Below are 12,507 nucleotides of genomic sequence, written 5' to 3' on the forward strand. Positions count from 1 at the left end.
TAATGAAAACAGTCCTAAGACAAACCCCAAAAGATTTCTTTCTTAGAACCTTCATTTAAACGTTACCAGTAAAGTTCATGCTTGCGCTAAACCAGTGATTTTAAGCTTAATAGTGTTTCATCCCTTTAAAATCAAATAAAAAACCGATACACCTCAATGCCTTCACGCTCACAGGCTGCAGTTCAATTCCAAGTACAGAATACGTCAACATTTGCAGGGAAACGGGGAAAATTCCAGGATAACAACAAAACACCCGCAGACCACTTACCGATCTGCTCGAATGTCTTTTCTTGGAACTGCGAGAGAACATCTCAACTTAATTTGCCAGGTTTCACAATAAACCCAATCCGTCGGAAGACCTCTTTTACACATTGGTAAACGAATCCTCAACGTGGCGCTGGAGATCCCGCAAAAGAACCCTCACTATTCTATTTCATTAAAGAATGAGTAAAGAGAGACATTCCGGAAACACCAGCTCCACCCTACCTGAGCCCAGTCGATGCCATTGGTCACTGGCGTTTTGATCAGAGAACGCTGGTGCCCTGATGGTACTTTTTAAAAAATATATGGATTTAGCTGTTGTTTTCATGCGTACACAAATTCCCAAGCGAGTTTACACGATTCACCAAGTCTTTGTAAAAGTCACTTCTGAGACAAAACACCGGAACGAGCTTCAATGGACAAACCGATAATCTTAAGCAGCAATAAATAAATTAAATAAAGCCAGGGGGATGAGTCCCAAGTTCAGTTTACATTGTAATGCCCAACAGCAGCCAAACAGCGTTGCTGTGGATTTTATCACCAAGGCTTTGGGAGGTATGATCTCATAAAAGCACATCAATAATATTAAGGCTGTCCAGTCCTGGTCCTGGAGGGCTGGTGTAGCTGCAGATGTTCAAGGTCTCTTTTAAGCACGAGCACCTAAATATCTTGGAGAAGTTTTTAACTGGTCCAGTTAAACCAGTAACCATTTAGCTCTTTTCAAACTGAACTGGAATGAAAACCCAGAGACATGAGACACATTGATACCGCAAGAACAGAAATGGACTCCCCTGATCATACTGTTGTCACAGGAATGTAATCTTCTGGAAGAAATGCTGCCAATCCCACTAACTGACTGAATGGAAAGACCCACTTCAGGAAAGACTAACATGCCAAAAATAAGGGATAGAGGGGATCATTATTAATAGTAATATATATATTACTCATATTAAGAGTAATAGTATAATATTATAATTATTAATTAATTATAACATTAAAATTAATTATTAGATGTTTTAAGTAATATAACAGCAATAAACCCTCTCTGACCAGCAACACTGAGAGCATTTTTTCTGAGAAACAAAATATGTTTTTAACTTTATATCTTGTTTAATCCTTTATTTAATCACGTAAGTCAATTAGGAACAAATTCTTGCTTACAGTGAGAATCAGTCCATTTCTACAGAAAGAGAAAGTATGTTGCTCCAGGGTACAAGAGCAATGTCATGTAGGGGACTTTAATCAACTACTATGTTGATTATGATAATTAATTTCTGTTCTGATATTTTATTCTATTATTTTTCTTGGCTTATGCAGTCATTTTCCAAACTTCAAAAACATAAGAAAGGTTACAATTGAGAAACAATGAGTTTACCAAAGTTTAATACTCCAAAATTGTGAAACTGCAAAGCCTCCCTGACAAGTCTTTCTAAGAGCGATGACGAGTAGAGATGAACCCTGCCTCACTCCAGCTGGTGTGCTGTTTGCTTGGCTTGTTTACAGTCAGAGTGAAAAGAGGTTCTTTTTAAGCTGCGATTCGAATCAGTATGCAAGCTGCCATAGTGAGACCACCCCCTTCAAGTGGCAGTATTGTTAAATAAGAGTATTTGGAATCTTCGGGCTGTACTGAAATGCCAACTGAGCACCATATCATGATACAACATTTCTTTTTTTGTGTCTGAGAAAACACTCTCAGTTTGAAAGGACCAGGCAATATGGAGAGGGTCACAGTCTGGCACTGAATGCAAATGACATTTTGCTAAAAATTATTAATTATACTTTTTAGGTCCAATCGTTAAAAGAGTTGAATTCTTATTCAGTTATTAAGGCGTCTTTCATCTAATCCCTGTGTCTGATTTCTGATAACAACAGGTATCCCTTAAGCACACCGCCACAAAAAAAATCACTATTCAGCTTGTCTAGAAGTAAACAGATACAAGACAAATCATTTTGAATAAATTGACTCTAGTGGAGCTTAATCCTTCAGCTCTGCTGGTTCCTAATCTTAGCAGCAGCCTATCAAAGTGCAGGAGTATAACATGGGGTAAGAATACAAAGAAGATAAGTGCCTATACATCGCTTGCACAATATAACTGCTGTGCACCATGGCTTTCGTTTCAATGCACTGCAGCCCTCCCCTCACCCCTCTGTATTTACAATAAGTAGGATTTCGTTTCAGCTTGTCCCACTTACAAAAAAAGACTTACTCTGGCCAAAGCCCTGAGTCTCTCCTACTGCTATCAGAGTCCCCTCGTTCTTTTTTTGACCTTTAGAATATATCATAAGCAATTACAGCACAGGATACAAACATTTATGTTACAGTTTCTGGGATTGGGCCATTAATTGTATTTAGTTTTTGAAAAAGCACAGTAAACAATTGCCACAGAGGAATGTTTTTTGATGTATAACCCAATTATCAGATCCTCCAAGCAAAGAAAACCTGGAATAGCCATTGTGTAGAAACATGAAGCAAGACCTACCAAGAAAAAAGAATGTGTTGTACCGAAGTTCAACATAAACAAATGTAACGTATCTATAATCTTTCTGTTTTGTCTAAGCCAGGCCCTGGTTTTTGTGTTTCTTCCTGGCACCTGTGGCACTGCCCCCAACGCAACTATGCAACTACAATCCCCTAACCTGGCATAATGTTGCAAACAAAGCAAAGTCACCACTTTCAAAGTCTCAGAAACAAGGGGTTTTGTTGTTTGATGGTACACAGAATGCTGGAGGTACTGTAATCAGTAAAGAAGTTCAAAGCTCACTTCAATTATCATAAAAGAAAAGAGTCACACTGGGAGTTAAATGTATGTTTATAGAATGAACAGACCACTGATAAACTTTAAGACTTTAAATTGATTTCTCGATTCAAATTCTTAAATTAATCTGAAGAAATGCAATAAAAATGCTAAATTTATTGCTGACATTAATCTGGGTTCCTAAATTATGGGCCATAATACAGTCCTAGATAGTCCTCAAGCACACCCCTTCCTGTGTTTGCTAAATGTCCTCTAAGCTTCTCTGTATCCCTCAAAATCCATGAACCCCACATTATTCACATTATCAAATTTCATGGTTTGTGTAAAAGCCTATGAAATATAATTTTTGCAAAGTGTTGTTTTTGCTTTTGGTCTACTGGTGTGGTACATAAAACACAAGTTGCTCTGCATCTGTTTGACATGGATGAAACGAAAATTACAAAGCGTTCTCCAAAATCTTCACCTATACTGGTAAGTGATGAGGACTCAGAGGCAAAAGATATTGCAAAGGTAACAGGAAACATATTTTTCTAATAACACTGTCAGCCAGTGAATCAGTAAAATGAGCATTAATTTGAAGAATCAGGTTACCAAACTAATCTGTGATACATGTTATTTTCAGCAAATCAAGCCACAGTGCAAGGTTATATGGGACATATATATATAATGCATTTCGGGACATATTGGGTAACATTATATTTAACTGGTTAAATAAAGGATTTTGCCTGAAATATCCAGAAACACAGGATTTAAAATAATAATTTAGATCTCGTGTACAACATGAAAACTTCCTTCCTGTTTGATCTTACACTGAAATTCAACTTGTTTTGTTGCCGGACCAGTTAGTTACACCTGAGAGATCTGTATTGGTATTACAAAAGTAGCCTTTGAGCTTCACTGATGTGTGAAGAAGAACTAATCATGTTAATGATAAGGAACACTTGACAATGATTGGTAAACGTGATGGATTAGCTGCTAGAACACGTCATATTTTGGAGTTGTGGTTAGAGGTCTGGACTTGTAGCAGGAGGGTTTAATTTCCAGAAGGGACAGTGCTGTTTGAACAAGACACTTCAATCAGACTACTTCAGTAAAAGTAACTAATCTGCTTTGTATAAGAAAGTCCATCCATCACTTTTCTAACCGCCAATCCATCAAAGGATACATGACAAACACAGACATGCACACAGATAATGAAGTAAATTCTTAATATTGGTTGCTTGTGTACATTTTGCTGTGAGTTGTTGTGATCATATTTAGAAGAATATGAGCAATGGAGAATTAAATATTACTAAATAATGCACTTTCCTTCTCACTTAATTTGATTCTGCAGAGTCACCCCCTGGCACCTATTGCAGAGATCCCTGAATTAGTGAAAATATCTTATTACCTCAAATTCTTTTATATGTTACCGAAAAGTAATTTTTTCGTTAGGTAGTAATGAAAAATAAATTAGCTCAATTTCAAACAATTTATGGTGCAAAAGGATATATATTGAGATTTTATATCTGTTTAATGCCTGCTTGTTCAATCAATATTGTGTTGCAAACACCTTTTGAGTTCAAACCTGTCTATTTGTATTAAACTAATTGTGGTTTATTTCATTATACCTCTGTGAAAAAATATCTGTTAAGTTTCTTGTGTTCTACACAAATTGCGTTATTCCTTGAGTGACATTTCTCTTCAACCTTTTTAAATGTTTTAAATGAAAATAGTTGCAAAGTATGCTTGAAATATCTTTGCATGTCTTCCACCAAAAAATGAAAAATGTTATTCTAACGAAAAAAGAAAGAACGAATGTACTTTCATTTACAGTTTTATGGCTTAAGTGCATAGATTGTTCTTACCCTCCCTGATTGATGTCAGTGAGTGTCAATAGGGCCTCAGTGACTACAGCTGTCACTCAGGTAGACCTCAAGGGAATATTTTTTGAGAAAAGATGATCTAAGAGGGCTCCTTCAAATTTTCTAAGAATTTCTCTACAATATACAGATCAGATGTACAGGTGTGGTTATCAACCACAGCTTAATTTATTCCCCCTTCACTTAATTCTTAACCGTAATTGTTCAAACTTAATTTATCCTAGAGCAAACACCACATTAATTTATCAGTAGGAAACTACATAAATGTGCTGTTTTTATTCCATGAAAACTACTATTAAAAATGGAAAAGGGTGATTAAATGGCCCATTTAACTGGACTAATCTTTGTGGGAATGTCTGGGAATGTGTTGTGGAGGAAAAATCTCCCAGGTTATTGAGAGAGGCAGTATCCCCTAAACATGTCCTCTGTGAGAGACATTTCTACAGCTGGCCAAGGGAATTCTTAACTCTTCATCAAGACAAGTTATTCAGTATTTGAAACTCCAGCCAATTGTAATTTTATTTTAAAAAAAGTACAGATAAAAAAGTGCACAATATTTGTTTCAGGTTTCTGTTCTGTCCTTCTGCGAGGCTATGGTAAACAAAATTAATTAACAAATTACATGTCTTTAAGTGCTATTATAATTCTATCCTATATTTCATATGCATACCAGGCTCATTTATTATAGGTATATCAACAGGTTTTTTAAACATATATATAAATGAAAATACTGTATGGGTCATATTCATGTGGTATTTTCTGCCATCTATCCTTTTTTTAATTAATACATTTTGAACCATTCATTAGTTTTAAATTACAGCCTCTCTGGAAACAAATGTTGAGAATAAGACAGAAGAACATGCTCTTCTGACATCACCTCATACCTGCAGAGACATTTACCGTTTTACTTGAGGCTTCACAGAGCCTGACAGGAGAGATAACACCAATTGGAAGAGGAATCTCACTGATATCAGTGCAGAGCTGGTTACAGGAGCCACTATTTTCTAGAAAGTTAAAAGAGCCCTGGCCAGCTACACTCAAGCCTCTCACTCCTTCCTGTTACTTGTGCACCAACATTTGGGTTATCCTGGCAACAGTTGGCAGGTGACATGAACCAGGTTGAGACTGTCAGGAGATTCCACTCACTAAATTTAATGTACTATTTTGCAAAGGAAAAGCAAGCTCCTAATATTCTAAAAAATAAAAAAGTTATTGATAAACCATTAAATTACTATCCTAATGTCATGTTTTACATTTGATCATTTCCCTGTGCTGTTTTCTAATTTAAAATTCTACAATTTTAAAAAAGGTGCTCTTGGAGGCACAGAAGCACAGTGGTTAGTAATGTTGCCTTGCAGCGCCGGAGTCCTGAGTTCCATTCCTGACCTGGGGTGCTATCTGTGTGGAGTTTGCATGTTCTTCCCATGCTCACATAGGTTTCCTCCAGGTGCTCTGGTTTCTACCAGCAGTCCAAAGACATACTTAAAGATTAATTGGCTTCTGGGAAAATTAGACCTGGTGTCAGTGTGTCATTGTCTGTGTCTGTGTTTGTGTCTGAGTGTGTGCTGTGATGGACTGGTGTCCCAACCAGGGTGTACCCGGTATTGTGCCTGTTGCTAGGCTACTGCTCTCCTGTGACCCTGAATCGGATGAAGAGGTTAGAAAAAAGAAGGATGAAAAAGTCATTGTCAATAATGTTTAAAAAGTTAAAAAAGGAAATTTGCATTTGTTTATGAATAAGGAACTTGTTATGTCACTAACACTCAGAAGTACTGTACTTTAGAATTTGATTGACCAGGTCAAGAACATCCCCGTTCACATCTTTCTGTGTGTCTACCATTATCCTGATCACCTCTCTTGGCACTGTAAACATCCTGCCCTGTGTGTAACAGGAGTATCTGCGAATGCCCGTTTTTTAACCTTGCAAACTATGGAGAAACCTGTATCAGGTCAGGGGGTAGGAGGAGAATTTCCATTTTTAGATTAGTGTAATAATTTTTCCTTAATTTCATTATTCATGTGCAGTCCTGTGTTTTTTTCTGCAGACCAAAGCAATTTAGCAGTTGACTGTGTAGAATTAGCTTTCAGCTAAGATACTATTTAAAATAAATTAATTTCTCCAGAAGTCCAGAAAAAGGTCAGAGCTTTATAGTTCATGCCATTTTAGGAATACAACCAAATATATGAATCATTCCTTCAAACTTTAAAACTTGAATATTAAATAATATTGTTTCCAACTCTAGAGAATGCAAGTATTAAAAGGACAAACAGATTTGCTTCCAAAAGACAACCAGCTTCACTTAATTATGTTCCTTTCCAGATAATTTTAGTACATTTTGAAATCTCTTGTAAACATAATACTAGTGAATAAAGCAAAAAACATGACCAAACAAACACCATTAATCAAGTTTCAAATGGTATACAGACAATTCTGTTCTCAAAACTGATACCTCGGCTAATTCCAAGGATTAGATTACTATTCTCACTTATCAGAAATGTTGGAATTCTTAGCAACTTCTTTTCAATCATTTGATCATTTTCTAAGTACTGTATGGATCTGTTTCAAAACCCGTGACAACATTGCAAGTTTATTCACCTTGTGGTACTTCTAGTCTATTCTTGCTCCACAAGGAATTCAAAAACAATTAATCAAAATCTCTATTACATTTAAAGAGCTGCAACGTAAACTGAGTTGAATATAAAACAACTTCCTTAAGCTATACCAGCAAACACTTTAGTTACGTAACAATAAAATCCTGTAGTTTAAATATTTTTTTATTGCTTATTGACTTTCATAATGACCTATAGCTTCTCCTGGAAGTCCATGTATTCTAATTTATCAATGTATAGCAAACGTAGAGTAAAATATTTCAAAACACAAAGGCATAGTAAAGTGTACAGGACTGTGGTAAAACTACGGCAAACTAGGAACACCTACAGCAAACCATATTCATGACAAGGGCACAGCAAAACTGCAAACACACTGTAAGATTAAATTTGGGTAATTTCATCAAAAATATGTGTTTTATTTTTCACAACAAGTGTATGTATTGACTATGGATGTCATTTTGCACCATCGATTTTAGAGTTAAAACTTTCCATAAAGTTAAACATCTGAGATAGAGGTGAGATCTTAAAAACAAGTCACTTACTTTTAATAATCCAGGTTAATTTTCTTTTTTTCCTGGCCAATTTCCTTATGGAGGAGTATCATGGCAGTAACAAGGCTTGATCATTGCTACTACAGGCTGAATTCAGGAACTCTTATGCAGGTGTGTTATATCAAGTGTTCATCAGAACATGTTCAGGCTTGAGGGCTTTGTTTAAGGAAACCAATGTGAAAACAAAACAGTAACTAAAACAGAACAGAATGTATATTGATCTGAAATGCAGATACTGCAATTATAGCAGCCAGATAAACAGTGAAGACATCTATTGTTCACTTCCAAATGTAAACAAGCGATCTTTGAAAGCTGTCAGTTCTCTTTATTATTGATTAACAATTTTTACTTGACGGGAGCAAAACCAAAGAGACACAGGAGTCCCCTGGGTCTGGATTGAGAAACAATACTCTACAGCTGGGAGGTTTTCCCAAAGGTAATTTCCTTTATCATCACGTCGGGCTATCTTGGAATATAATATATAGAAGAAAACTTCCAGCACACCCAATAGGACAGGATTGTGGGCACTTAACAAACAAAAGGGTTTATATTTCTGTTCCTTCTTTGGTTTTATCTTCTTGGAATACTTCAAATGTATATTTTGAGGAAAAACACAATTGTTTGTATTAAGAGTAGGTTTATTTCGATTTCTAGGAACATCTCCAGAACATGAAGCATGTGGCACAGCAATATGTTCATTAAGCCTGTACTCATGCATGCATTATGCTTCTGAACAAAAGAGTTGAACTAACAGCGAGCTTCATATTCATCAATTTGTTTAGATGATTTAGCTTAATAAATATAATCAAACCCTGAAGACCAGTGCAGTAATCAAACCCTGTAAAGAAAATGCATTCACAATGCCAAACAGCACACAATAAAAATCTCTACCTGGTTGTCTTTTTTTCTCGTTTTATGTTTTGCACTATCAGTGTTTATATTTTATCAAATAACACCTTGTTAAACTTACCCTCAGTCACGTCCATGTTCCTTTTAACACTCTAAAGTTGTTCTAGTTAAGAAACAATGCTTTTAGCTGCATATAACATGAGGCTTTCTCTCATCAATCCCTCAAGCAGACTTTGCAGGTGAAGCTGGTGACTAATTCCTGAGCCCATATGACTCACATTTCAGCCCTGCAGTTTGTGTAACTGATATATGTGGATATAGTTGCACATTTATTTTTGTCCATTGTGTAAAGAGACAACCTTTTTTAACAAAACAGCAATGAATAAGGTATATAAGAATAAGATTTTAAATAATTATGGTTACCAATGATCACAACATTTTATACTTAACGGTACTGTATACAGTATGTTAATATGTTTAGTTAAATTAGAATTTTGTGAAGATGCAATGACTGCTAATTGTATTTTAAATGTGGATATGGAGTAAAATACAACCCAAAAATAAAAAAAAGTATTCTTGTTACAGAACAGATTGATACTATAAAAACAACTTTTTATAAAAGCTTTAAGTCTCTAAACCTGCACTGGAGTAGATAATATCTGGGTTTTGATGTCTTGCTGAGCATTTTCACAGGAGGCTAATTTGAGAACTGTGCATGTAAACCAGCAGTTTGGATCTCTTTTTTTATGTTATGGTTCTATTTTATTTACCTTCAATAGTGGCTGGCATGATTGTGCTCACAAATTAAAAGCCTTGTTTTACATGTTACCATTTCAAATCCACATTCATATGGCCTTGGAGTGACAGTGCATGTTTCCTCTTCTCAGCATTTTACCCATTAAAATGGCACTTGGGAGCACTGAAAATATGAGGGGTTTGTGGAAGATTACATTATGAGTTATTTTTAGGCTTTCCCAGTGGAGGCCAGACTACACAAATATTGACAGACTATTATTTCATTGTAAAACTGGCATTTTTAAAAATATGTTTTGATATGCCTTCACAATGGACATGATGACTAATTACTGAATAACTGCCATTTCCATTAACAGCTTGGTGGCAGTTCTTTTAACTAACACTGTCATCGGTGAAGGCCAAGTTTGAACAATTTGTCGACAGGAACATTTATATGCTGAATACATAACATAATATTCATATAAAAATACATACATTCAGGTTTTAGTTAATTTGCATATAGATATTAGTTTCTCAATAAAAAAATAGCTTGTTCAAATCTATAGATGAATAACCATATATGAATATGCCAATCCAGAGTAATTGAGTAATCCAGAGTAATTGTGAATTACTGGATTGTTTTTATAAATCAGGGAGACAAATATCCCACTTGAGCTGTACTGAATTTAATCCACGTACAAGCTCTGATAAGAACAATGCCTTCATGAATCATACTAATCAGGAATCAGATTTATCGCCGATCTGGCACAAATATCACCAATCCCACTGAGGGTTATAGGGCTTGTAATTCATTACTATCAAAGCAATATACTGCTGTACTGTCTGGGGAGCTGCTCCACTATGGCGAGATGCAGGCTGTAAATCAGCATGCAACATAGTGACGGGCAACAGTTTCTTGTTTTAAAAAGATACTTGTTTTAAAAGATACTAATGCATTCTTTTCTATCAAGTTAACAAAAACAGAACCCCAATTTGTGGTTTCTAACAAGTTCAAATTAAATCAAGAAAGCTGAAAGACAAATGGGTTTAATAGTTAACAAAACACAACCTTGACAAGGTAAAGACATTCCCTTAAAACACATTTTTCCAAAGCAATAATTATGATTTATAATAATCAATATTGCTATTATCTAAATAATGTCAGGCACTATAGTTTTGTAAAAGATTCCATAGAAGGCACTAAGTGATCTGAAAACTCACTGTATTTTAGCTAGTGCAGTAAAACACCACATTGCAAAATTTTCTCGAATTTGCAGTAAGAGTGGAGAAACATTATCAACAGAAATAGAGATCTTCAGGTGATGCATGCAGTGTTAGCCACACTACTTTCCCGCTGGAGAGATTGATTAGTGGGAACCCATTAGTGCAAATGGCAAGGGTGTAGACATCAGCTATCTTGGTAATCATTAAACCAAATGTGTTTCAGAAGAGTCACAGTAACTTACAATTTGCTTTACCGCTGCTTTGCTTGTGACCGCAATGCTGTTTGTGTCAACTCCCAGAAATGCCAAATAAAAAACACATGAAAAAAGATTTAGCTTGTCATAGAAGCCTGGAAACACATCATGGGCTTTTACTTTGCTCCCATTATTGCCATCAAGCCAAGGGATGTAATGTGTTCTAAACAGAATGTATTAGATTAGCAGCACTAATCTCTGAGCTGTAGTTTGTTTCTAAGGTTAAAGAATAAAATATGTGAATGTAAATACTATACGTTTAAGCCTTTTGCACAAATTGTCATCTTCAGTAATGATGTATATTAAATTTGCTGTATTACCATTTCCTTTATTGCACTAACAAACTCTAATACAGATTTTATATCTGTGATTTCAATTGCAGGTTTGACACCACTTCTTGCTTCTTAGAACTTGGAAAGCAATTGCAGACTCATACAACATCATTTACAGGATAAGGAAATAATCATAACTCTTGCAATACATGGACTAGTAGCAGCAATGCCATTTTATTTATTGTTTGTTTCCTTATGTTAAGTCTTACAACAAACCTGAACTCTTTTGTACTCTTAAAAATAAGACAAGTTATACCTTCACTTGGGAAAACATACAGCAACAGTCACTTATGTAAAAATACATATTTCATTTGATATAAACCACAGATAAGTTTGGTGACACTATATAATACAGTATACAGGCACTTATACATACAGTATATACAGGCAATTTAAACAACATTTGTTCAGGCAAAAAATACAGTTATGGAAACTGCACTATAGAGGTCTCAGGCATCACTGGTGATTTCAAAATTCCTATGCTGAATATGAATGATAACATTTACAATTGTATGTACATTACTACGAATGGAAAATATTCTAAATTTTATTTGTTGCTACAATTACCCACGTTTTCCTTTTTTTCACAGGACCTGAGAAAATCTAAGCCTAGTCCTACAATAATCCCTTTAAAGTGCCCACAGGAAATGTAATTAGTTAGTGCAGCAACCTAATCTGTAATTGAGGCACTTCTTGCATCTAACTTTTCTCTGATATCTCCAATATATAATATAAATTGTAAACTAGTCTTTGGCTTTCCATTCCTTATAATTTCCCTTTTAAAATATGCTTCATCAGACACTCTTCATGTTCCACAACTCTTACTGGATGTGCATGTAATGTCATATTTTCAAAACTGAGGTAAAATACAGGAGATAAAATATTAACTACATAAACAATATTATATTTCTTTGTGTATCTATAAAATTATCAGCATTAAACATACTTTAAGACATCATACAGCGGGTAGCCTGATTGTAAAAAGTACCAAAAATGTTGCTTCAAAAAAACAAATTTTTTCTTCATAAAAGAATGTTTGTTTTGAAATTCACTTGGACGTATTTATGCTTTTT

General features: G+C 35.1%; 1 protein-coding gene across 2 annotated transcripts in view; it reads right to left on the reverse strand.

Moving 5' to 3' along the window:
• Positions 1 to 8,119, reverse strand: part of prickle2b (prickle homolog 2b) — a 94,128-nt gene extending 86,009 nt beyond the window's left edge. The window contains exon 1 of one of the 2 annotated variants that reach the window (XM_088916834.1): positions 8,032 to 8,119. Coding sequence is in view for 1 of the 2 variants with exons in the window: in XM_088916832.1 (XP_088772958.1) it covers positions 269 to 310 (42 nt within the window). In the remaining variant the exon portion in view is untranslated. Of the gene's footprint in view, positions 1 to 268; positions 446 to 8,031 lie in introns of those variants that run through there. The other variant, XM_088916832.1, reaches the window with a different exon arrangement.
• Between the last annotated feature and the right edge of the window lie 4,388 nt (positions 8,120 to 12,507).

Source organism: Atractosteus spatula, chromosome 5, assembly GCF_055471065.1.
Source record: "Atractosteus spatula isolate fAtrSpa1 chromosome 5, fAtrSpa1.hap1, whole genome shotgun sequence".
NCBI lineage: Eukaryota > Metazoa > Chordata > Actinopteri > Semionotiformes > Lepisosteidae > Atractosteus > Atractosteus spatula.